The sequence below is a fragment of the Rhincodon typus genome, chromosome 4, assembly GCF_021869965.1.
Source record: "Rhincodon typus isolate 14 chromosome 4, sRhiTyp1.1, whole genome shotgun sequence".
In the NCBI taxonomy this organism is placed as follows: Eukaryota; Metazoa; Chordata; class Chondrichthyes; order Orectolobiformes; family Rhincodontidae; genus Rhincodon; species Rhincodon typus.
In genome coordinates, this window is record NC_063335.1 from 33,051,724 (window position 1) to 33,077,592 (window position 25,869).

The 25,869-nt window shown below is 41.2% G+C and overlaps 1 protein-coding gene across 2 annotated transcripts in view; it reads left to right on the forward strand.

Moving 5' to 3' along the window:
* The window catches only part of ca8 (carbonic anhydrase VIII), a 38,969-nt gene extending 13,767 nt beyond the window's left edge, over window positions 1-25,202 (forward strand). The window contains exons 6-10 of one of the 2 annotated variants that reach the window (XM_048595994.1): window positions 702-797; window positions 3,966-4,028; window positions 7,223-7,271; window positions 7,373-7,485; window positions 25,035-25,202. In XM_048595994.1, the coding sequence (XP_048451951.1) occupies window positions 702-797; window positions 3,966-4,028; window positions 7,223-7,271; window positions 7,373-7,485; window positions 25,035-25,169 (456 nt within the window). In that variant the 3' untranslated portion in view covers window positions 25,170-25,202. The remainder of the gene's footprint in view (window positions 1-701; window positions 798-3,965; window positions 4,029-7,222; window positions 7,272-7,372; window positions 7,486-25,034) is intronic. The other variant, XM_048595993.1, reaches the window with a different exon arrangement.
* The last annotated feature ends 667 nt before the right edge of the window (window positions 25,203-25,869 follow it).

Sequence of the window (25,869 nt, forward strand, 5' to 3'; positions counted from 1 at the left end):
ATGATTATTGTTTTCAGGGCTCTGTGTGTTCAAGAGCGTGACCAAACCCATGCCATTTCATAAACACACATGCTAAGAAGACTGAACATAGCAAGTCAGAGCTGGTTAATGTGTTTAATATAGTGCATTTGAAAATTGTAGCTGATGTCTCTTGTATTTCCTGACATGGTGGTGGAACTAAATTGCTGTAAGTGGAGTAATGGGGTTGACACTGGATAACCTCGTTGTGCCTTCCCACTGCACTTTTTTACAGACTTCATTTGCTTGATCTTGAATAGTATTTGCTTAAATTTCCTTAAGCATGGGCCTGAATTGTCTTTATTCCAATTCTGAAAACATTTGGGATCTATATCCTGTGAAAGACCTCTTTCTTTCCCCACAAAACCTACATATCTTTTGTGACTAAATTATTTCTTTGTATCTGTTATTTAGAGCTATTACAGATTTTTGCTAATACAGTGAGGTGAACATTAGTGTGTTTGGGAGACTGAAGTCCAACTCTGTTGCCTTCTAGACAGTTGTGATAGAATTAGATTCCATAGATTATTAATTCCAACCCAAAATCTGTCATTTTCAACGTTGGAATAAGTAGATAGTACTTTTATAATGCTTTGTTTAATGCATCGGCTTTCTAGGTTCAAACAGCCAGCCACCTGGTCTCTTTTTATACATGTTTTTACATTTAAAATACTTATTTTCAGCTCCATCTTATCCATTGGAACTCTACTTTGTTCAAAAGTATTGATGAAGCTCTGGGAAAGAAACATGGGATAGCAATCATTGCTTTGTTTGTCCAGGTAAGAATTTGATTATAATCAAGCAAACTATTTGTCCTCGTCTGGAAGGATTGTGAATTGTTAGAAAATAGATTGCCATGCTGTTCTTGTATCTTTTTTGCAGCCCTATACAAAGTGTAATGATTGTGCAGTGTTTTCCAGTTTATTTCAATCTGAAAAATAGAAATGTAAAATTATATGGGATAAGGGGAAACATGGATGAGGAATTAACAAAGGACCACAATTTTAGGAATCTACTGGCAATACACAGGTATTGCACGAATCAGTCCCTTTAATTTAGTGTTTGTATGCACTACGCAAATAATTGAAATAAGTGAACAATTAAACAGTTGGCTCTTAATCTATTAAAAAGACAAGGGGAGGGTATGTGGCTTACAAGGCCAGAATTAGAGGAACACCAATGCCTTGAAAGGTTGTAGGAATGAAAGAATTTGTTTGTAGGTTTGGATGACCAGTGTTAAAACAATTAACATATATTTGTTTACACAGTAGGCCATCAGTTTTAAGTTCACCTACACACCAGTTACTTTTGCATTATAACAGACATCTAATCCGTGGTTCATTCAATATTGTCTGATAGCTTCAATAGGAAAGACTGCACAAAAAATGGCACTATGTAATTAACTCAATTTATATTCAGGGCAAACATGAACCATGCAATGTAAGGTTTTGAATATTTTGCAGAGCTGATTTGAAGCCATTTTTTGGCTATGCAAAATTATTGAAATGTTGGGTTCAGACAATCTGAAGGTGTCCCCACTTTTGGGTAGCTAGTACCTTTTTTTTGTTGTTTTCCCTTTTTAGGTTGTGTCTCATTTCAGACATTTATGAGCTGTGTGTAGAATAGTGAAGTAGTGGGACCTGAAACTTTGAAACATTGAAGATTGGAATAGATAAACACTTAAAGTCAAAGTGGAAATGGCTGACATTTTCAGAAGCAGTCATCAGTGGACCAGAGATCCAATCTCTCCTCTAAGAACCTGCTCGTTCCAGATATCAATCTGGAAAACTTAATTCTGGCTGGGTCAAAATCCTGGAAATTCCCTTCTGTGGTTGTTCTCACACCCCAAGGACAGCAACTATTCAAGAAAGCAGTTCATCGTCAATATCTCCATTGCAGTTCGGGATAGGCAATAAATGCTGGCCTCACCAAAATGCCCTAGTTCTGTGAATGAATTAAAAAGAGGTTCTTTGGCCAGTAGTCTTAGAAATCACTGTAAATGTCAAATAATATTATCTGAGTAACCATCTTTCCTCAGAAGAAATAGACATAAAAGATGCTGAGAGGAGCTGAATTTGATTGGGAATCAGCTCAGTGTCACTTTTGCTAACTTTCACAGAGGGTCAAGATTGCATTTGCCCAGAATTTGTATCGTACACAATTGAGTACTGTTTATGTTTCACAAGGGGGGTACAATGATTTGAACTGACTCCAACGTATACTGTGAAAAATCCCTATTCAGTGTAACTGTCCCTTGTAAGGCTTCACGTCACTCATGAGGAGAGTCTGTGTGCTCAGACAGGAAAGGGTTACTTATTCCACCTGTTCCATTGATAAAGTTCCCAACCCGCTTTTGCTGTTTTCATGCACGACATTGATACTGTGTCAAACCCACAGAGTCATGTGCTCATGGAGCTAGACAGAGTAAGAATGAGAAAAAGGCTTTGTCATCACTGTACCAATATCTGAGTTTTCACATTAACTTAAGAAACATGGGCAGTGGGACAAGCAATAAGAGTTACGAAGGTTTGAAACCATTAACCTATGAGAGCTTTGATGTATATGATGGGAATAAGCAGTAGGTGTGACTAATGATGTGGGTGCATGCAGACAGGAGGTACATTGAAGTTTCTTCTGGTGACTTGTGACTGACTATAGGAATTGAAGAAGGAAAATATTGAATGTGGAAAACTGTAAAGGATGTGAGAGATAAATGAGGTGTCTTGCCTTAATCCATGGTTAGAGACAAAAAAAAATCTGCAGATGCTGGAATCCAAGTAGGCAAACAGCAGGCTGGAAGAACACAGCAGGCCAGGTAGCATCTGGAGGAAAGGAGCAGTCAATGTTGACTGCCTTAATCCATGCTTGGTAAGATTATTACTTTCTGTCCTTCAGCCTGGACCTGGAGACAATGCTGGAAACATCCTATATTGTGCCGTATAACTCTTGTTATACCTGTTTATGAAACTAAAGGTGTGTGCTTACCTTCTTGAGTCACGTGGCTATATGGAATGTTCTGCACCCATGGTTGTCAGTAGTCCAGGGCCAGTTCAGATGTTGCTTAGAATCCTAGTCAGTCCCAATCACCAAATATATTGTGCACTATCCAAAATGCTGTGCCCAAAAAATAATACTCTTTGCCACATCCTGCTTCTCTCATGGTCAGACAATTCTCAGAGGTGATTATATATATTCTGCTGCTCTTCCTCTATTCTCTATATGGTGAGTGGTGTGACTGGTTCAGGAATGATCCTCAGACAGCATCTTCCGAACCCACAACTAGAAGGACAAGAGCAGCAGATACATGGGAACACACCACCTACAAGTTCCCCTCCAAGCCATTCACCATCCTGACTTGGAAATATATTGCCATTCCTTCACTGTCGTTGGTTGTAAATCCTGGAATTCTCTCCCTAAGTGCATTGTGGGTCTGCCTACAGCACATGGACTGTAAGCGATTCAAGAAGGCAGCTCATCTCTACCTTCTCAAGGGCAACTAGGGACAGGCAACAAATGCTGGCCCAGCCAGCAACACCATGTTCCATGACTGAACTAAAAAAATGTGATGCAAGGCGTAATCTCATTGGCAGCATCAATTGTAAAATTATATATGTGGCTCAAAAAAAGCTGGAAACATTTCCATACCTATCAGTCGTAAGTACAAGACAAGCATTTCAAATTTTTAAGAGGAAATGTGTGCCAACTTTCAAAATATATTTAAATTTTATTCAGTGATCTAATGTTCTGCTGCTTTGACAACTCGTTGATAGCACAAGATTCGGGGTCATTGTGTTTCACTATCATTAGCCAAGCCAGTAATTAAATATAAGCCTATCTGTTCTTGCTATATGAGAGGGTTGTTATTTTTTAAATGTTTCTTATTTTTATATGCTGGAAGAGAAAATGACTAAACAAAATAAATATCTCGTTTTCTTTTCCTGCTGCAGATAGGAAAGGAACACTTGGGTCTAAAAGCTGTCACTGAAATCCTTCAGGAAATCCAGTACAAGGTAATCTATAAATCATTTTCCCAAGAAAAGAAAAGACTTCTCTCTTGTAGAGATTCAACATCTTTCAAAGTATAAATAAGACAAAAGATGGTAACATGATAATGGGCTCTGTATACATTGCATGTCTGTATTCAGACATAGAGGAGTAAGCTAGCATTTGGTGTGTAAAAGTAAAACAAAACAATATTGACACTCATTATTTTGGCACCTGGGATTGTAAATACCATTTAGTGATACATGAGGGTCAGTTTGTCTCTGATTTTATTTTTGCTTTATCTTCTTTTTCCTGCAAAATATTGTAACATCAGAGCACTCCAAACTAAGTCAATTTTAGCATCTCTAGTAGTTAAACTTTTAGAATGCGACTTATCTTCAAATATATATGAGGATGACGGGTGAGAAAATACCTTCTGATCCATCCAGACTCTGTCCCACACAACTACAATGTATTTTACATCACCATATATCAACTTCTTACCCAAAAGCTATGTATTGTGTTGGGAAAAATGGATAAACGCACAAATACCGGGTCAATTAGGGGGAGGAACGATTGGATAAATCTTCCAGAAACTGATGCGGAAAGGCTGAAGAATTTAATGTGTATGAAAGAATGAAATGTGCAGTGATAAAGAGCCAATTGAACAATTTACTCCAAGCAAGATCAGTGGGATGCTGGCAGAACTTAAGTTTGCTTGTTTGGAACTGCATTGAAAAGAAGAATTCTGCTGGTTACAGCATAAGCGGCATTGTACATTTAATCATTAAAAAATGTCATAACAAAGCTTCCAGCTTGATCTCCACAAATGTATGTTTTCCAACAGTGTCACTGGGGTAGCAATTAACCTAATTTTCAATCCTTATTCCCCAGCCCCAAGATCAATCATCTTTCTTAGTGGGAGGAGAGATTTGAAGGAAATGAGTGACAGAGAATTATAACAAGTGACATTCCTAATTAGACAGTGATATGGGATTCCAGTTGGGAGGAGTGGAGTAAGTGTGTGTGTCTGCACTCCAGCATTGAAATCGACATTGTCTAGAAATAAAGTGAGGAGGGGAAATTGGTTGGAAAAATTACACTAGTTACCAGAATAAGGCAATTGTACAAAAAATATGTATGAGTTAAAGTTAAATGGATAAAATGATCTATCTCAACAACCAGAATTTACTGAAGAATCTGAGTGGGGAACGTGCTGGATGGGGAGAATTAGTTACAAAGGAGCCAAAATGTCAAAGTTACGGTGGTGGATTCAGAATAAGAAAACTGAACTGGTTGTATGGAAGGTTGGACCTCATGTCGACCTTTGGTTCTGTTGGTGGTTGGGGGGTGGGGGGGTGGTGGGGTTTCCTACTTGTATTATGCTTTCATGTCATGAATATTCATTGTCTTAAAACTTTGTGAAATAAAGCCCAAGCTTTAAGAAGGTCAGTGACACATAGGAACCTCCTGACCCCCAGGTCAGGTTCAAGTGCCATGTCCCAGTCTGGTCTGCACCATTTCTGTTTTAGCTGAGTGACTGTCCTTGTTGAACTTTGTGGACAGGAGCGAGCAGGAGAACGGTGGCCTGGATGGCGAGGTGGGACTGGCAACTGAGAGTCTGTTGGAGCATGGAGAACTGGGCAAAGGAAATTTGAGGGTAGGAGATGGGGTAAGAAGGACTGGAAGAGGGAGGACCGTGGTGGGGTGTGGAGTGTGCAGAAGGAAGGACGTGTGTCGTTGGAGTGATCACAGGGTGGGAGGGTGGGTGTGGCCAATATTAGCAAATGAAAAGAGGAGGCTAAAAGATCAATAATGTCCACATGTGGATTCTGTGCACCAAACACAAGGTTTCTGTTGGCAAAGAGAATGGCTTTGGGCGTAGGAAGGTGTTTGATAGAGAAGCAAGTCCATTGTGAGGTAGAACCTTCAAAGGTTTTGCATGGTCACATGACCAAACAGAAACATTAACAACATTATGAGGAGGGTTCAAGAACAGAAGGTGAACTTTGGGGATAGGCTGCGGAGCAAGGGATGGTACATCCACTCTCATGACAAGATCTTGGGTGGTAGGATTAAAGTCTAAGATGACAAATAGAGGGTGGAGGGTCACGGATTGCAAAGGGAGGGTCACTGGCAGACTGTAATGGACCATTTTCAAAAATTCACTGTTTCCATGAGTGCAGATCCAAGTGGGAGGAAACCACTGTGGGGTGAATGCAGATCTTTTATGGACAGTGAAGGCAGTAGAAAATCTCTTCAGCCAAGTGAATGAAAACCCATGGCCTTTTCCACACCATTCGTTCAGTAGAACATGTATTGTTCCATACATCCAATATTCCCATAACCTTGGGAAGTGGAGCCAAAGATATGGTAAAGGAAGGTAATTGCTAATTAGTATCTGAGGCTGTAAGACTGGCAGCTGGCAGGAAGGACAGTCAGTGGGTAGTAATCCAGAAAAGGCATAGGGAAAGGTCACTGGCAACAGTCAAGTTAAGTGCAGATATAGACAGACAACTTTGAGATGAGGCAGTGCTGGAGGTACCTGAGGGTGTGCTGGAATGTGGTCACCAGAATCTGCCGGATTCTGTAGCAAGGTCTTTAGATGTGTAGATTCAGCCCCAACTGTAAAGATTCAATGAGGGGAGAAGTTTGAGGGGATTGAAAAGAATAAAGAGATGCACAAAAAAATGGTTTGGACTCCTGATTAGAAAGGTGGTGGTGAGGAAGGCTGAGGCCTTGATACAGAGCTGGCCTGCTTGTCTACTTGGCTCTTTTCATAGCCCACGTTACTTTACTGAGCTGTTGCCTAATGCCAGGTCTGCCAATGAAAGACTGCCCCTCCAAGTGTCGGCTGCCAGTCCTTCTTAACTTTCATGTGATTTGGGAGGGATCTGGCTTCTGTCACAAAAGCAGAAAGGAAACTCTTTCTCTTCTCGTTCTGCTATCCGGAGCAGGTTGTCACTGCTAAAATTCTATATAGTGTCTAGTGCAGTGGGCAAAATGCATACAAGCTCATTTGGATTAACTTACAGATATTGTCTGTGAATCAGGGCAAATGACTGACTTAGTTGGCTTGAGCAGAATCGGTCTTAGTTGACATGATGTTAGACCATCATGACTGGAACTAGGTACTTTGTAAACCTAAATTTGTAAAACCTAATTCTAATTTTGTTCTTCTGTTATAGATATTTTCATTTTTCTTTTTTTTTTTGCCTAGGGAAAATTGAAAACCATACCATGTTTCAATCCTAATACCTTACTTCCTGGTAAGTATTTTTTGCTTGATCATATTCTCTGTCTTGTTAGGCTAACACAGCAGGACACTTGTAAACTCATTTTAAATGTTACTGATTTTGACCATGTTTAGATCCACTCCTTCGAGATTACTGGGTATATGAAGGGTCTCTGACCATTCCACCGTGCTGTGAGAATGTGACTTGGATATTATTCCGATACCCTCTAACAATCTCTCAGTTGCAGGTATGTAATGAACTTCATCAAGCTTCCCACTGTATGTGGGAAACTTGGAAAATCTCTCCCTTTGTTTTTTTTTAAGTAAAGCCCTTGAAACCATACAGGCCATAGAATCCCAAGCAAAGGTCAAAGATGAAATGATGGTTATCTTTTATCTTTTTCTGAACATATCAACAGAAGTCAGGTAACCATAGTGACCAGTCAACAAGAGAATAAATAACTGTATTTTCCACTTTGATTTAGCTTTTAAATGCCATCGTTTGAAGTTATTGTAAAGTGATGTTTGATTTTAAAAAGAGAAACTGTTCAGCTGGAACAATTGAAACATGCCATTAAAAGTAACCCTCTGACTATTGTGATATTGTCCAATTTTGCCTAGGCTAATTTGAATATTAATTTAATACAGTTAACTTAATTGTGTCATATTATGTTAATGCAAGCAGCTCACCTTGTGCAACATTTGTCCAGATTTCAAAGAAAGGACTTGGATTCACATCGTGCCCTTCAATCTCTGGTTGTAAAATCTTTGGTGTGTTCTATTAAATATTTTGTATGATTAATGGGGGAAACATCATAGCTTGAATCTGGTAGCTTCCATTCTCATATGGGAAGCTGTGAATGACTCCAATTGAGTCACTGATGTAACTCAGGACCGTGAGGAAGTGATGACATTCACCCATGTACTGTATTAATCCCAGTTGCTGGTTTTACCTGGCTGAAAACCCCATTGTGCAGTTCTCCACACTGGGGCTATTTGCATTATATTTGCCTCTTTTTCTTTAACTCTGATTTTATTTGGAGCTTTTATAACAGTTGTAAAGCTTGCTGATGTATTCAGTGGAAGTAAAATAGCTGTGTATCACAGTGCTCCAGCATCTTATAGCAACCTCAACGCAACTCTGCAGCCTCCCATTACACTGTTTAGCATGTTCCAGGGTGGTGAGCAATGTCAGGGGGAACAAGGGGCAGGTTGAGTATCATCGGCTGGATGAGGAAGGGCGAGCACTTTGAGGTGGTTGACATTGTTGAGGGATGCATTTTATCTGAGGTGAGGGTGGAGGTGAGCATTGTCAGGAGGTTAGTGGGAGGTGCTGGTGGCTGTGCAATGTTGTGGATGACAGGTACATTTTAAAACAGTAAAATTTAGTGAACTGAAGGTGGACCTTCTATGCAGCCCATGATGAGAAAAGGGGTTTGATTCTTAACTATAGTTATGCTTCAACATTGGCCTCCTGACTCTGTATGACGCTGGGTTCAAATTAGAGACAGAGGCAGTAGGATCCCCCGGGCTCTAGTGTATGAAGATAAGTGGGCAGTTTTAATATGGGTCAGTGATAGGCACCCTTACTCCATCACTATCATGAAGGCCTGGGTCTATGCTTAACTGAAGTTGGTTGAAGAAAAAATGTTGGTGAGGACTTGGGAATTTCTTTCTTCTTTTGAATGCTGTTGTCGATCTCTTTATTTTTATCAAGGAAAACAATTTTTAAAATAATTTTTAATTATAAACAATACTTCCATTAAAGACATGGCATTGGGGGAGTTCTGTAATCTGGCAGAGGAAGAAACTAAATTAATGCCCTCATTAACCCAGTGTAGATCAATAACATTATCATGAATTATAAAAGTTTACAAGAGAAGAAGCTGTCTGAATCTGTGATAATCCTTTTGCTGGAGTAGCACTTACTCTTCTTGTGTCTTTCTTATTGCATCATAGTAGTTGTCAATTTGGAAAATATCCTAAGCCAACATTAATTGCCAATAGATATGTGTTCCATTTACTCTTGTTTTATTTTTCGACTGAATTGATTTGATTCTCATTATAGGAGATAACCTTTGGTCCTGTTCAAAGTTATGGAAAGACTGATCCCCAGATACCTAGACCATGGTATAACCTTCATTTTAAGGATTATGTTTTAAATCTGCCACATAGAGTAAGAAACGATTCAAGAAATTAGAACTGCAAGTTCCATGTTTGTAGGTATGCAAAACTCCTTGAGTTTACCTTTAGTCACTTTTAATACTCTTAAACCAGATTTCACATGAGCTTAGCGAAAACATGGATGTACATGATGCAGTTCACATTTCCCTGTTCTGCTTCTCATTTCCAGCAACAGTGACATGGCAGTAGTATATTGGGAATCAGTGTCCTCTCTAAGTATGAAGCATTGGATCTGAAACATTAAGAAAAAAAATTAAGAGATGAAGTCAGTTGTTAGAAGTTTGTGCTCTTCTTTGCTTTGGGACTGATAATAGGATAAACACAGTACTAGATCATGTAACAATGCAGGAAATTGAACTTCAATAATATTGACATTCACTGTTGTTAATTGGCTATAAAATGGCTATTTTTTTTTTCGAAGGCTCAAGCATACCAAACTCCAACTGGAGAAGAATCCAGAATAGAGCAGACAGGCGAAATGTTGTAATTTAAATAAAGCTGGTATTAAATAGACTACTTGATGTTAGACCCATAATGTGTTTAAACTTATGTGTCATATCATGTTTGGAACCAAAACCAAGAATTGCAAATTTTGTTTCACATCATCCTTCGCAGGTAAATATGAAAATGAAGGGAAGCCTGTATTGCAGAGACTTTGAAACAGCCAGTTGCCTTCACACTGCAGTGTTTGTGGTGATTTACTTTTTAATTGGTTCATATCATCTTTCACAACAAAGAATTATTGAACTACTGCATAATAGAAAAAACACAGTAATTATGACATTGTGTGGTGTTGATGTACTTTGCCTGCTGTTTTTAGTTGCCCTAAATCTGTCCGGTTAGATTTTGATTTACTTTTTGTTCCTTAGATGACCTTCAAGTTCTGATTGAGAAAAGATTGGATAGAAACTATCAGTTTATGGGCTCTAGTGCTAGACTCGAGATGAGCAAAGGTTTCAGGCAGGTTAATAAAATGAGTAAGCTTAATGTGCTGTTCTTGACTTTAACATAGCTGAATTTAGACTTTATTGAAAGGCTATTTCCAGTATGCTTATTAACTCTCTCCCAGCACTTTACAAAAGAGGAACAAAAACAAGAAACCCAACCAGGTAAGTTTCAACTTCACCCTGGAGCTGAACCAAATGTCACATAAAAATGATTGTTTTATTGAATAGGCTATTGGCTGAATTTTCTCAATCTATGACAAGGAAAATAGGAGAAAATTGTCTGAATAGCTCCCAACACATTTCTGCCTCTGGGGAAACTTGCTCTGGGACTGTGTGAAGTGGGTTCTCACAAGTGGCCAACACTTTCCATTGGCAATGTCCCAATTCAGTGTATTTTACGACCTCTTGACTGTTTTGTTGGCAGCATGTTGGTGATGTGTACAGAGGTTGCCATGGCAATCCTGCAAAAGGCTGAGGGGCTGTTGAAGCTCCATATTGCAAAGACGGAACTGCAGTCATAAAAGGCCACAACTAAAGTTGGGACTAATCCACGGGAAGGGTTTTTCCTCTTTCCCTCGATTTGTGCACCTGCCTAGATCCTGTCTGTTTTATTATTAATGTGCATGTCAGCAATTTTGGGGCATCCTCATGGTTTTGTTGTTTATCTGCACCATCCATGCTCTCCTCTATCAAAGGAGCTGCCGTGGTCAGTTGAATGGATTGTGCACTGAGCTGGTCATTTAGGAGGTTCCTCCTGGATATTTGTGACAGGTCTTTCTGCTGCTCACTCTTAGCTTAGCATCCCTGTTCGGTTCCGATATCATGGTCTGAAGCCCCTGAGAAAGATCTGCCCAATAGCTTGATATTAAAATAAAATGCTAATCTTTGGGGTACATCCATTCCAGATTTCTTGAAGCTGCCTGAAAGGATTAATAGCTGTGGAATATGGTTTTTCAAAATCGAAATTAGTTTTCTTCAAATTAAAAGTGCTGCTTTAAAACAAAAAGGCCTTTTTGGAGTTTAGACCCCAATGTGTCTAAGGGAAAGGATACCTGTTATTTTCATTGACGTGTTTTGATTTTTGGGTGTAATTGTAGATGTTCCGGCTTTTGACACTTATTCCAAGAGCACATTTAAATAAAAATTGTTTGTGGGATGTGGATGATAGTGAGTAGGTCCTTCCTGGTTATCCGGAGACCACACTGATAATGCAGGCGGGTGGATATCAAGTCTAGTAGCGATGCACCAACTGACCCAACTTCTCTGTCCTTTATGGTATTTACCAATTGACGTTTCACTGTAACTGCATCCATTGAGGACAATAATTCCATCACATTACTGACTTGAGTTTAAGTGCGCGGGAGGGGAAATGTTGTTTTGCAGAATATTTAGTTGTATTTGAAGCCGTATATTAATTCAGTACGTCTTTTGGTCAATGGTAATTCCCAAGACAGTGATGATGGAACCTGGGTTATAATGGTGCATATTTATTGTGTGCCAACTTTCATATTGTAGTCACTTAAGATTGTCAAAGCTCTAGGTTTTAAGGTGCAAAGTGCTATGGTTAGTAGGAGGCCAGAAGATTCTGAAATTTTCAAAAATCTGCAAAGAATTGCATAAAAGAAAACCGGACAAATTGAAATATGGGAGTAAGTAATAAGAAACATAAATTCAGACAGGGGAGAGGTTCTACAAGTATTAAAAAGGGGGAAGAGTCCCTAAAACTAGGATTGGTCGCTTGGAGGATGAGGCAGGGGAATTAATGAGGGTGGAGAGAAAATGCTTTGAACAAACATTTTGTATTTGTCTTCATGGTAGATGACAGGCAATAAAGCATCCTTATAATAGAAGAAAATATTGGGGGAAGAGCCAGGCAAGAACTTAAAATCATTGTTATCATGAAAGGAGGAAAAGAATTGCTGGGAAAGCTAATGGGACCAAAGGTTGACACAACCCCTGAATGTGGTGGCCTTCTTCCTAGGGTGAGATTGTTGACTTGCTTGCTGAGCTGGCTTGTTTTTGTTCAGATGTTTCGTCTCCGTGCTAGGTGACATCATCAGTGAGGCCTCCGATGAAGCGATGTTATTCTACTCTGCTTGGAATTTATACTGTCTGGTCCGTTATGGTGAGTAGTGTCATTTCTGGTTTTGTTCTGGACCAATTGGTTCTCAACTTATAATGCTATCAACAAACATATAGAATTGGACTCCATGTACAAACCCATACAGAAAAATACCGGAAATGACACAACTCACAGTAACGGACCAGACAGTATAAATTCCAAGCGGAGGAGAACAACATTGCTTTATCGAAGGCCTCACTGATGATGTTACCTAGCATGGTGACGAAACGTCTGAATGAGAACAAGCCAGCTCGGCAAGCAAGTCAACAACCTCACCTACAACCCGAGCTACAAATCTTTGCTAAAACCTTAAATTCTTCATAGGGTCTTAAAATGAGTGTTTGCAGAGACAGTAAATGCGTTGGCTGTACTGTTCAAATTTCTCTAGATCATGGAAAGGACTGTGAATCCTAAAATGTGCTGTGCTGCAGGAAATGAAAGGTCATCTGCAGAATGTTGCTAGTGGGAGATTGGGAGACGAGGAGGGATGGTTAACTTCTCTTTGGAGGTAGATTGTGTGCGTGGCATTTGTGTGGCACAAATATTACATACCACTTATCAGCTGAAGACTAGATAGTTTCCAAATCTTACTGCTATTTCTTGGTAGCAAAAATAGGAAGGCAAATTATTATTTGGCTGTAAATTGAGAGAGGGGAATATTCAACAAGACCTGTGGGTCCTTGTGCACCAGTCGCTAAAATTAAGCAGCAGGCAGTAAAGAAGGTGCACTGTATGCTGATCTTCATAATGAGAGGATTCGATTGTAGGAACAAGGATGTCTTGCTGCAAACATACAGGGGATTGGTGAGGGCTACACCTGAAATATTCTGTGCGTTTTGATCTCTTTATCTGAGAAAGATGGTCTGGCAATGAAGGGAGTGCAGCAAAGGTTTACCAGACTGATTCCTGGAATGGCAGGACGGATGCCTGAGGGGAGATTGAGTTGGTTAGGATTGTGTTCGCTGGATTTTAGAGGAATGACAGAGATCTCAGAAATCTATAGAGTTCTAACAGGACAAGATGATTAGGTTACATGTAGGAAGAATATTCCCAATGGTGGGAGTCCCCAACCAGGGGTCACAGTTTAAGGATAAGGGATAAATCTTTTAGGACTAAGATGAGGAGAAATTTCTTCACCCAGAGAGTGGTGAACCTGTGGATTTCACTGCAACAAAGCGGTCGAGACCAAAACATTGCTTTCCATAAGAAGGTAGATATATTCCTTGCTCCCATCTGTGTTTCTATGTTAACTGCACATGGGCTTGAACAGTTAGTGCCTGAGGAGTTGTACATTGTGCAATCATCAGTGAACATCCCACTTCTGATCTGAGGAAGAGTGTTCTGAGGAAGGGTCACTTGACCTGAAACATTGACTCTGATTTCTGTCCACAGAAGCTGCCAGACCTGCTGAGCTTTACCAGCAATTTCTGTTTTTGTTTCCCACTTCTGACTTTGTGATGGAGGGAAGGTCATTGATGAGGCAATTGAAGATGGCTCGGCCTGGGATGCTACACTAAGGACCTCCTAGAGATATCCCAGAGCTGAGATGACTGCCCTTTAACAACCATGACTATCTTTCTTTATGCTTCAATCAGCAGAGTGTTTTCCTCCTATTTCCGATTTGCTCCAGTTTTAGAAGAGCTCCTTGATGCTATTCTTGGTCATGTCTTGCTATCAAGGGCAGAGACTGTCACCTTTGGAGTTCCATATTTGGATCAAGGCAATAATGAGGTCAGGAGCTGAATGTCCTGTGGCAGAACTCAAACAGAGCAGCAGTGAGCGGGTTATTCCTTTGCAAGTTCTGCTTGATAGCGCTGTCACCGATTCCTTCCATCACTTGCTGATGATTAAGAGAAGATGGATAGGGTAGTCATTTGTCTAGGCAGGATTTGTCCTGCTTTTTGTGTACAGGGCACATGTTTTGATTTGATTTATTATTGTCAGGCATACAAAGAAACAGTGAAAAGTATTGTTTTGTGTGCTAACCAGACAAATACCTTACATAAATACGCCAGGGTAATAGAACAGAATGCAGAATATAGTATAGGAGCAAATTACTGCAGATGCTGGAATCTGTACTGAAAGCAACATTTTTAATACAGCATCCTGCTCGCATACCCATGTGTCTGTCCTCGGTGTGCTGCAGTGCTCGAGTGAATCGCAGCGCAAACTGGAGGAACAACATCTCATCTTTATCACTTTATAGCCTTCTGGACTTAATATTGAGTTCAGCACCTTCAAATTGTGAACCAATTCCTATTTCGTCCCTTTCTTTTTGCTTTACTTGTTTCATTCTCTGTCACTGTGTCCTCTCTCCCCTTCACCCACCCCAGTGGGACTGTCTGTTCTTTCCAGTCTGGCAGTTAGACACACCATTGCTCTGCCATTCTCACATTCTAATCACTTAATCTGAACTATCGACATCTTTTCTCCACCAGCACCCTACACCCACCACGCTCACACCACTACCTAACCACACCCCCACTACTGCATAATCGCTGTCCCCTTCACACTTCACTTCAGCTCTGATGAAGAGACATCTACACTCAAAATATTAGCTTGCTCTCTCTCCATGGATGCTGTCTGACCCGCTGTGATCCCCAGCAATTGTTGTTTTCAGTGCAGAATATAATGTTACAGCTACAGAGAAGGTGCAGAGAAAGATCAACTCTGATATATTTGGGTGGCATGGTGGCTCAGTGGTTAGCACTGTTGCCCCATAGCACTGGGGACCTGGGTTCAATTCCATCCTCGGGCAACTATCTGTGTGGAGTTTGCACGTTCTCCCTGTGTCTGCGTGGGTTTTCTCCGGGTGCTCCAATTTCTTCCCACAGTCCAAAGATGTGCAGTCTAGGTGGATTGGCCATGCTAAATTACCTGTAGTGTTCCGGGATGTGTAGATTAGATGGGTTACAGGGGGATGGGTCTGGTGGGATGCTCTGCAGTTTGGAGTGGACTTGTTGGGCCAAAGGGCCTGTTTCCATAGATACTGTGATTCTATATGGGGGTCTGTTCATAAGTCTGATAACAGCAAGGAGGAAGCTGTTCTTCAATCTGTTGGTACATATTTCCAACCCTTTGTATCTTTTGCCCGATGGAAGAGGGTGGAAGAGTGCATAACCCAGTGGGCGGGGTCTTTGATTTTGTTGGCCGCTTTCCCGAGGCAGCGGGAGGTATAGATGGAGTCAATGGAAGAAAGGCTGGTTTTCGTGATGGACTGGGTGGTGTTCACAACTCTCTGTAGTTTCTTGCGGTCTTGGGAAGAGCAGTTGCCAAACCACACTGTGATGTATCCAGATCAAATGCTTTCTATGGTGCATCTATAAAAATTGGTAAGAGTCATCGTGGACACGCTGAATTTCGTTAGCTTTCCGAGGAAGTAGAGGCGTTGGTGCGTTTTCTTGACCGTAGCATTGACGTGGATGGACCAGGACAGATTGTTGGTGATATTTACTCCGCGGAACGTGACACCCCTAACCACCTCCACTCCACTTCATGAAGTCAATAACCAGCTCCTTCATTTTGCTGACATTGAGGGAGGGATTATTATTTTTACTCCATCCACTAAGCACTCTATCTCTTTCCTGTACTCTGTCTTGTCGTTGTTTGAGATCCAACCCGCTACAGTGGTGTCATCAGCAAATTCGTAATGGAGTTAGAGCTGAATTTGGCCACGCAGTCATGAGTATGTAAGGACTACAGTTGGGGGCTGAGTACACAGCCTTACGGGGCACCGGTGTTGAGGATTATGGTGGAGGAGGTTTTATTGCCTATCCTCACTGGTTTGAGGTCCGTGGGTCTGGGAGTTGAGGATCCAGTTGCAGAGGAGAGAGCAGAGTCCTAGGTCTCGGAGTTTGGAGATGTGTTTTGTTGGAGTTATGGTGTTAAACGTGGAGTTAAAGTCAATTAATAGGAGCCTGATGAAGGTGTCCTTGTTATCCAGATGTTCCAGGGATGAGTGTAGGGTCAGGGAGCTGGTGTCTGCTGTGGATCTGTTGTGGTGGTAGGTGAATTGTAACAGATCAGGGCAATCTGGGAGGCTGGAGTTGATGTGTGCCATTACTAACCTCTCAAAGCACTTCATAATGTTGGAGGTCAGAGCCACTGGGTGGTAGTCATTAAGGCACACAGCCTGATTTCTCTTTTGTGTAGGGATAATAATGGTCTCCCTGAAGCAGATAGGAACCTCACATCAGAGTGATGAGAGGTTAAAGATGTCTGACTACTCCCACCAGCTGGTCCGAGCAGGATCTGAGTGCACGGCTGGGGACTCCATCCGGGTCAGTCGCTTTCCATGGGTTCACCCTCAAGATGGCCGACTTGACGTTTGCAGCAGAGACTGTGGGTATAGGTGCACCCGAGGCTGTTGGGGCAAGTGACATCATTTCACTGACCTCCTGGTCAAAGTGAGTGTAGAATGCATTGAGCTTGTTGGAGAGGGATGCATGGGCAATACGTGGGCAATTTTCCAAATTGTTGGGTAGAGTCTTATAGCTGTACTGGAAGAGTTTGTCTTGGGATGTAGCTAATTCTGAATTAGAATTCTGAATTCAGCAAGGCCATAATTCTGAATGCACAAATCTTTGGTACCGTTGCCAGAATGTAGTCAGGTTCTGTAGCAAGTGTCTGCAGCTGTTTCTTGATATCACGTGGAGTGAATCGAATTGGCAGAAGACTGGTATCTGTGATGCTGGAGATCACTGGAGGAGGCTTGTCCATTACCATGTGTGACTAGATGTAGCAGGACTGCAGAGTTTACGTTTCTGATCTATTGGTTGTGGGATTGCTTAGCTCTCTCTGTCACTTGCTGTTTGGCATGCAAGCAGTCCCAGGCTGTAGCTTCGTCAGACTGATATCTCACTTTTAACTCTGTATGGTGGTGTTCTTGGCATGCACTCTTCTTTGAATTAACATTAATCTTTTGGCTAGATAGTGATGGTAAAAAAAGGTTGTGGGGGGGTGGCGTTGTATGCCAAGCCGTAAGGTTACAGATTGAGGTTGAATACAATCCTGCTGCTGATAGTCCAGAGAGCCTCATTGATTCTTGGTTTTGAGTTGTTAGATCTGTTTGAATTATTTTCAGCAGGTGGCAGAGTCACAATGTGAAAGAAGGTATCAATTTACAAATTGATAAGGATTGGGTTATGTTGATTTGTTCTTTCTTACTTGCTCAGATGGCACTTTGCAGCTGTTATTTAGGACACAGCGTGCTTGGTCAATGGTGTTGCAGCTGACCCACTCTTGATGATGGACATTGAAGTTCCCCATCCAGAGTACATTCTTATCCTTGTCACTCTGTCCTTCCTCAGTGGTTTTTTTTTAACATGGGGTATCACTGATTCATCAACCGAGGGGGATGGGTTGGGGATTTTCTTATACATATATAAAAAGCAAGAAGGTAGCCAGGGAAAGAGTTGGTCCACTCAAGGACAAAGGAGGGAATCTATGTGTGGAGCCAGAAGAGGTAGGTGAGGTCCTAAACAAATACTTTGTGTCACCAAAGAGAAGGAATTGGTGGAAGCTGATCTTAGGGAAGGGAGTGTTGAATTTCTAAGCCAGGTTGCTATTAAAAAGGAAGAGGTGTTGTGTGTCTTAAAAAGTACTTAAAGTAGATAAGTCCCTGGGTCCTGATGGGATCTATCCCAGCATATTGAGGGAGGCAAGAGAACACATTGCTGGAACATTGACAGACATTTTAGTATCCTCTTTGGCCACAGGTGAGGTCACAGAGGGCTGGAGAATAGCTAATGTTCTCCCATTGTTTAAGAAGGGTAGCAGGGATAATCCTGGAAATTATAGGACTGTGAGCCTCACATCAGTGGTAGGGAAATTATTATTCCCCAGGGACCAGTGCTGGGAAATCCGCTATTTGTGGTCTACATAAATGATTTGGAGGAAATTGTAGCTGGTCTAATTAGTAAGTTTGCAGACAATACAAAGATTGGTGGAGTTGCAGACAGAGAGAGGAGGATTGTCAGAGAATATAGCAGGGTGTAGATCAGTTGGAGGCATGGGCAGAAAAATGGCAGGTGACATTTAATTTGGACAAATGTGGATTGATGCATTTTGGAAGTCCAAGTACAGGTGGAAATTATACGGTGAATTGCAGAACTTATAGGAGAATTGATATGCAGAGGGATCTAGGTGTGCAGGTCCACAGATCACTGAAGTTGGCAGCACAGTTAGATAATGTAGTAAAAATGCCTATGGCATGCTTGCCTTCATTGGAAACAGTATTGAGTATAAGGATAGACAAGTTATGCTGCAGGCTCCGCAAATATCCCCATCCTCAATGATGGAAGAGCCCAGCGCATCATTGCAAAAAGATAAGGCTGGAGCTTTCGCAGTAATCTTCAGCCAGAAGTGCCAAATGAATGATCCATCTTGGCCTACCCCTGTAGTCCAATTACTGTCCCATCAGACTCCCCCTTGTTAATCAGTAAAGTGATTGAAGGTGTCATCAACAATGCTATCTGTTCAGCAGTAACCTGCTCAGTGATGCCCAGTTTGGGTTCTGCCAGGGCCACTCAGCTCCTGACCTCATTACAGCCTTGGTTCAAACATGGACAAAAGAGGTGAATTCCAGAGGTGAGGTGAGAGTGACAGCCCTTGATATCAAGGCTGCATTCGACTGAGTGTGGCATCAAGGAGCCCGAGCAAAACTGGAATCAATGGGTATCGGGGGCAAAATCTCTGGTGATTGGAGTCATACCTGACACATAGGAAGATGGTCGTGGTTGTTGGAGGTCAATCATCTCAGCTCCAGGATATCTCTGCAGGAGTTCCTCAGGGGAGTGTCCTAGGCCCAACCATCTTCAGCTGCTTTATCAATGACCTTCCCTCCATCATAAGTGGGGATGTTCGCTGATGACTGCACAATGTTCAGCACCATTTGTGACTCTTTGACACTGAAGCAGTCCATGTCCAAATGCAACAAGATCTGGACAATATCCAGGCTTGGGCTGACAAGTGGCAAGTAACATTTGCGCCACGTAAATGCCAAGCCATGACCATCGCCAATAAGAGACGATCTAACCTCTGTTCCTTGACATTCAATGGTGTTACCACCACTGAATCCCCCACTATTAACATCCTAGGAGTTATCGTTGACCAGAAACGTGACTCATGACATAAACACAGTGGCTGCAAGAGCAGGTCAGAAGTTAGGAATACTGCAGCGAGTAACTCACCAACTGATTCCTCAAAGCCTTTCCATCATCTACAAGGCACAATTCAGGAGTGCGATGGAATACTCCCCACTTGCCTGGATGAGTCCAGCCCCAACAACACTCAAGACGCTTGACACTATCCAGGACAAAGCAACCCACTTGATTGGCACTACATCCATAAACATCCACTCCCTTCACCGCTGATGCTCAGTAACAGTGGTGTGTACTATCTACAAGATGCACTGGAAAATCTCACTGTAGATCCACAGACAATACCTTTCAAACCCTCAACTACTTCCATCTAAAAGGACAAGAGCAGCAGACACATTGGAACACCACTACCTTCAAGCTCCCCTCCAAGCCACTCACCATCCTGACTTGTCACTGTTCCTTCACTGTCGCTGGGTCAAAATCATGGAATTCCCTCCCTAAGGGCATTGTGGGTCAACGCACAGCAGGTGGACTGCAGCGGTTCAAGAAGGCAGCTCACCACCACCTTCTCAAGGGCAACTAGGGACGGGCAGTAAATGCTGGTCAGCCAGTGATGCCCACGTCCCACAAAATGAATAAATAAGAAAATAAAGCTTTATAGAACTTTAGTTAGGCTACACTTGGAATATTGCATACAGTTCTGGTCACCACACGACTAGAAGGATGTGGATGCTTTGAAGTGGGTACAGAAAATGTTTACCAGGATGTTGCCTGGTATGGGAGAGTTTAACTATGAAGGAAGGTTGGATAGACTGGGTTGTTTTCACTGGAGCATAGGAAGTTGAGGGGGTGACCTGATTAGAGGTTTATAAGGTTGTGAATGGCATTAATAGAGTGGAAAGTATGAGGCTTTTTCCCAGGGTGGAGGGGTCAAGTACTAGGGGACACCGATTCAAGGTGTAAGGGGGCAGGAGTTTAAAAGAGATGTGTGAGGCAAGTTTTTCACACAAAGGGGTGGTGAGTGCCTGGAACACACTGCCAGAGGAAGTGGTGGAAGCATTCAAGAAGCGCCCAGACAAATACATGCATAGAAAGGGAATAGAGGGATACAGATCCTGTAATTGAAGACAGGTTTAGTATAGGAGGGCAAAATGTGTCAGCGCATGCTTGAGGGCTGAAGGGTCATCTGCCATAGAACTCCAGCTCAATGCTGTGGAGTGATGGGTTTGAAACCCACTACGGCATGATGATGATGAAATTTGAATTTAATAATAAGCTAGCTCAGTGACAGCCATATAACCACCATTGATCAATTGTTGTGGCTCACTAATGTCCTCCAGGGAAGGAAATCTGCCATCCTTACCTGGCCTAGCCTATATGTGACTCCAGACCCACAAATGTAATTGAATCTTAAATGCCGTCTGGGCAATTAGAGATGTACAATAAATGCTGGCCTAGCCAGTGACGCCCACATCCCACGAGCAAATAAAAAGCATGTATAACCTGGTGGTATGGGATATCATAGGTTCTACAGTCAATGTTGAGGATTCTAGGGCAACTCCTTCATGTTTATATACCACTATCCACCATCTCTGCTGGGTCTACTCTCCTGGTGGGCCAGGACATAAACAAGGAGTAGTGGTGTCCGTGCGGTAGGAATCAGTGAACATGACTGTTGGGCTGTTGCTTGACCAGTCTCTTGATTTTTATACTAGCCTCCAGAAGTTAGTAAGGAGGACTTTGCAGGGTTGACAGGGCTGTTACTGCCATTTTGATGTTTCTGGTGTCTTGGTTATCTGGCTGGTTGAATTTATTTGTTTAGGCTGTTTAGCAGTTTGGTACAACTGAGTGGCTTGTAAGACCATGTCCACAAGCCTGGGGTCAAAAGTAGGCCAGATTCGCTAAGGATTAGTGACCTAGATAGGTTTCAGCACCAATGATTAAATGGTTGCCACTGTTAATTCCAGGTTTCATTAAGTTCAAATCCACCATCTCCCAAGTGGAATCTGAACCCATGCCCACAGAACTTTAACCTCGGGCTCTGGATCGTCAGTATATTGACTTTACCACAATGTCTTTGCCTCCCCTTTATTCCAGGCTGCAATGAGTCAAGATCCTGCTGTGGACTGACCAGGCTGCTTTGTTATTGGGTGTGTTGTGATTATAGAATGGAGGCTGGAATAATCAGAGATCAACTCTATTTCTGGATTTATATTGGAAGGATGGCCAAGTAGTTGGAAGAAAGCTGTGCAGAAGTCACTTTTCATTGCAACTCTGAGGCAGTGATGAATAAATTCCAACAATACCAATCATGAAGACCTTCCTTCATCTTGGCACATGTCTCCTTGGTTTTCAGTTAAGTCAGTTACGCTTGGCATCATATTCAGATAGGTGCTGCCTTCATGAAAGTGCAGACACTCGTGTCTCTGGTGGTATTCACTCCAAATTCTTCAGGATCAAAGATTTGGGTAGAATCCAACCTGCTGATCCGTAAGCTATTTTTATTTTTTGACAGTTGGTGTCACTAGAGGCACTCTCAATAACCACCTCCTTCATGTTTTACTGATAATTGTAGAAGGCAGACAGGACAGTGAATGTTTCATTTATCTTGTTATCCATGGTAGATTACTGGCAGACATCCACATTGTCAAATCAGTGTTAGTTTTACAACAGTACTGTAACAACTAACCTCGATGCATCAATCTTTAGGATTAATAATAGATTGTTATGCAGGTGCATAAGCTCTGTGCATCACCATTAATTTCACCATGACATTAGAAATTGTTGAATTTCTTCGCATGGATATCTATTTGGATGAGCATTTGCCAAGTATGATCACTCATTTGACACTACTACCTCTAGATACTTAGAAATACTTCACCCCTTTTCTCACACATAGTTTTTGAGGATGATGATCGTCACAGTTGTTCTTCCTCTCTTTGGTTACCAGGTTGTCCACTACTGTTTTTGATAAGATGATGTTGTCTAAGTTTTACAATGACAAATGATATCAGTCTGCAGAAGATAAAATCATATCAGTTTTTCTTTAAGTAAGAACAGTAGCGCTTGTTCATCCTGAAGGTGACAATGGCCTCCTTAACACCCTCTAAGGTTTTATATAACCACATGTCATAAGATTCTCTAAACGAAAACTAGTCTCAACAATGTCTGTTCACCCTATGATCTATATGTTCTTGCTTACTATCATCTGCCTGTACAGGTCACAAACAAAGCTTTTCACTGTACTTAGGTACACGTGACAATTAAATCAGTCAATCAATCCAAGAAGGGCCTTTGTCCAAACCATCCCATACTCTACATGTTCTTGTGATACAATTTATTTAAATGTTGTTGGTTTAACCTGTTGAATGCTTTTATTTAGGTAGAGACATCAAAACCCATTTGTTTTCTTGTAGCATCATCATGTTCACTTTATTTTGTGCACAAAGATATTTGGGTCTCTCAATATCACGTTTCCCACTGTTTCTTTTATTGTCTTGTTTCCACTTCATTCGAAAAGTAGATTTTTTCTTTTCCCTTGTTTGTCACATTAGATTTCGTTCAGCACGCATTTTCTCAGTCAATTAAGTTTTCTACGTACTTTTTAAAGCATCTTGGTGACCCCTTGCTGTTTACATTCTCACAAAACATTGCATTGGCAGCTAAATTGGGTATATTGTTCTTGGATCCCCCATCATAGTCATTCACATAGGTTTTTAAAAGCCTAAAGGTCCATCAATGCTACTAATAAGTTTCAGTGAACCACTGTAATTGGTGTTGCAATCAAATGTTTCTTATTTTGATAATGAATAAATGGAATGAAAATGTATTCTTGATAGTGCTGACTTAAAATACAAATGAAGATTAACTACAAAATATTTGTCTTTATGATCTGTTTACCGTGAATCTTTGTTCAATGCTCAGCAGTGAATACCTGTCTAAACGTTTGTTACTTAATGTAGAAATTTAGATATTAAAGTCGACATTAGGATAGGTTTTCCATTTTGTGACAACAAGCAATGAAATAAATTACTTGCCTCTCATGGGTGTACGTTTTTTGATTTGCCCTGTGTAATCTTTTAAATTTTTAAGTACATGTAAATGTTTGCATTCTCCTGACTTCTGGAACCTTCTAGACTGTGATCTTCAGAGGCTATTTCCTCTAAAATGACCATTTAAAATTGAATTTACCCTTAAGTTTATACACACAATGACATTTAATTGAGTTAATATTTATTAAATGGGCTCTTTTGCAAAAGAAAGATTGAGATGTATTATGAGATGTTCAAAAATAGCCCAGGAACTGTTTGAGTGTAAGAAATCAGTATTTTAGTTATGATCCATTAATTATTGTTTCATTTGCGTGTATCATATTTACAGATTAGAACAATTTGAATTGCTATAGTAAATGATTTATCTGACAGTGCACTGAGATTTATTTTTTCCTAATTGTGTACATATTGACATCAATATAAAGAATTGAGGTACCAGTGACTGCATTAATGCCAAGGTAGCATTTGACTGAATGTGCGACCAAAGTTAAAGGGCAATGTGAACCACTGGGTTAGGGGTGGGGGTTGTTTGGTGGGGTGCAGATGCATGGGAGACATCACTAATTGAAGATCCTTCCACTTCATACACCATCCTGACTTGGAACTACATTGTCTTTCCTTCATTGTCATTAGGTTTGAATCCTGGCATTGCCTCCCTCACAACACTGTGGGTGAGCCTGCAGCACACAGTCACTGCAGTGATTCAGGAAAGTGGTTCCTGCTAAATTCTGATGAGCGTTTAGAGATGGGCAATTAGCGAGACTCCTGTCCCATTAGCAAATGAAAACAAATGGGGAGATGGTTGCCTAATAAAAACCAAAAGAACTTTGGATGCTGTAAATCAGGAACAAAAACAGAAGTTGCTGTAAAAACTCAGCAGGTCTGGCAGCAACTGTGAAGAAAAAATCAGAGTAAATGTTTCGGGTCGGTGATAGTTCCTCAGAACTTAAGACGGTGGCTTAACGTTGCTCAGCAGCTCTGGTAGTGTCTGTGGAGAGAGAAACGGTTAATGCTTTGGGTTTGGTGACTGTTCTTTAGAATGCTTCGGTGGCAGTTAGTAGAATTTAAATTTAATTTAATAAGGTTAAATTACAGATGATGACCATCATTAATACCATTGATTTTGTCACAAACATATCTGGTTCACAAATATCCTTTTAAGGGAGTAAATCAGACATTCTCACCCAGGCTGGTCTATATATGACTTCAGACCCACAGAAATGCGGTTGACTTTTAACTGTTCCCTGAAACTTCCTTGCAAGGCCTTTATCTGAAGGGTGATTAGAGATGGACAACACCTCTCCAGTAATGCCTACATCCCATGAAAGAATAAAGAAGTCATCATACAAATGCCACTGTTTGTTTGAATCTGATTTGTATTTTGCATCCCAGATAGAAGAGTTCCGAAGAGTACGATCCCACATTAAAGGAGCAGAGCTACCTGAAGGATGTGATGGGATTTTAGGAGACAATTTTAGACCAACTCAACCTCTCAGTGATCGAATTGTCAGAGCTGCATTCCAATAAGAAATGCTGAAGATGAACAGAATCAGTTCCAGGTAATCCTAAAACAAAATGTTTCTTGCTGTTCTGCAAATAGACTAATAATTGTTTGTGAACATGAAGCATCTTTGCTGTTTACTTGCAGGTTGCTGTCTATCGTTAATTGAAGTTTTTGAAAACATTTTCACTTCTAGATGTGTTGGCACAATAAACAGATGTAAATATCTTTAAGCAGCAACGTATTTTTATTCCTGGATCACTTTGTGAAGGAGAGAGAGAGAGAAAAGGCCAACTTGTTTTTATTTAGCACTTTTCACAACAAGCCATGATGTGGGGGTGCATTAAGTACTGGCCCAGCCAGCGATGCAGGTGTCCCATGAGTGAATTAAAAACAATATGGATGTATGCTGGTGACACCAGGCTCCACCTCTGCAATGAAGGTCTGAAGTCACCTGACGAAGGAGCAGTGCTGTGAAAGCTTGTGATTTCAAACGAACCTGTTGGACTATAACCTTGCGCATTGTGGCTTGTCATTTTGTCCACACCAAATCAGTTCTGTTTTCTTTTGAATTGTTCATGGTGTTGTAAAGTACATATTAAATTTTACATTGCACAACAGCTAATTTGCTCTCAGAAAACATGCACAAACTGTAATGAGGAGATAAGGAGCAAGTCTGTATTTTGTGATGTTGACTAATAGACAGGACACAGGGAAAAGCTCCCT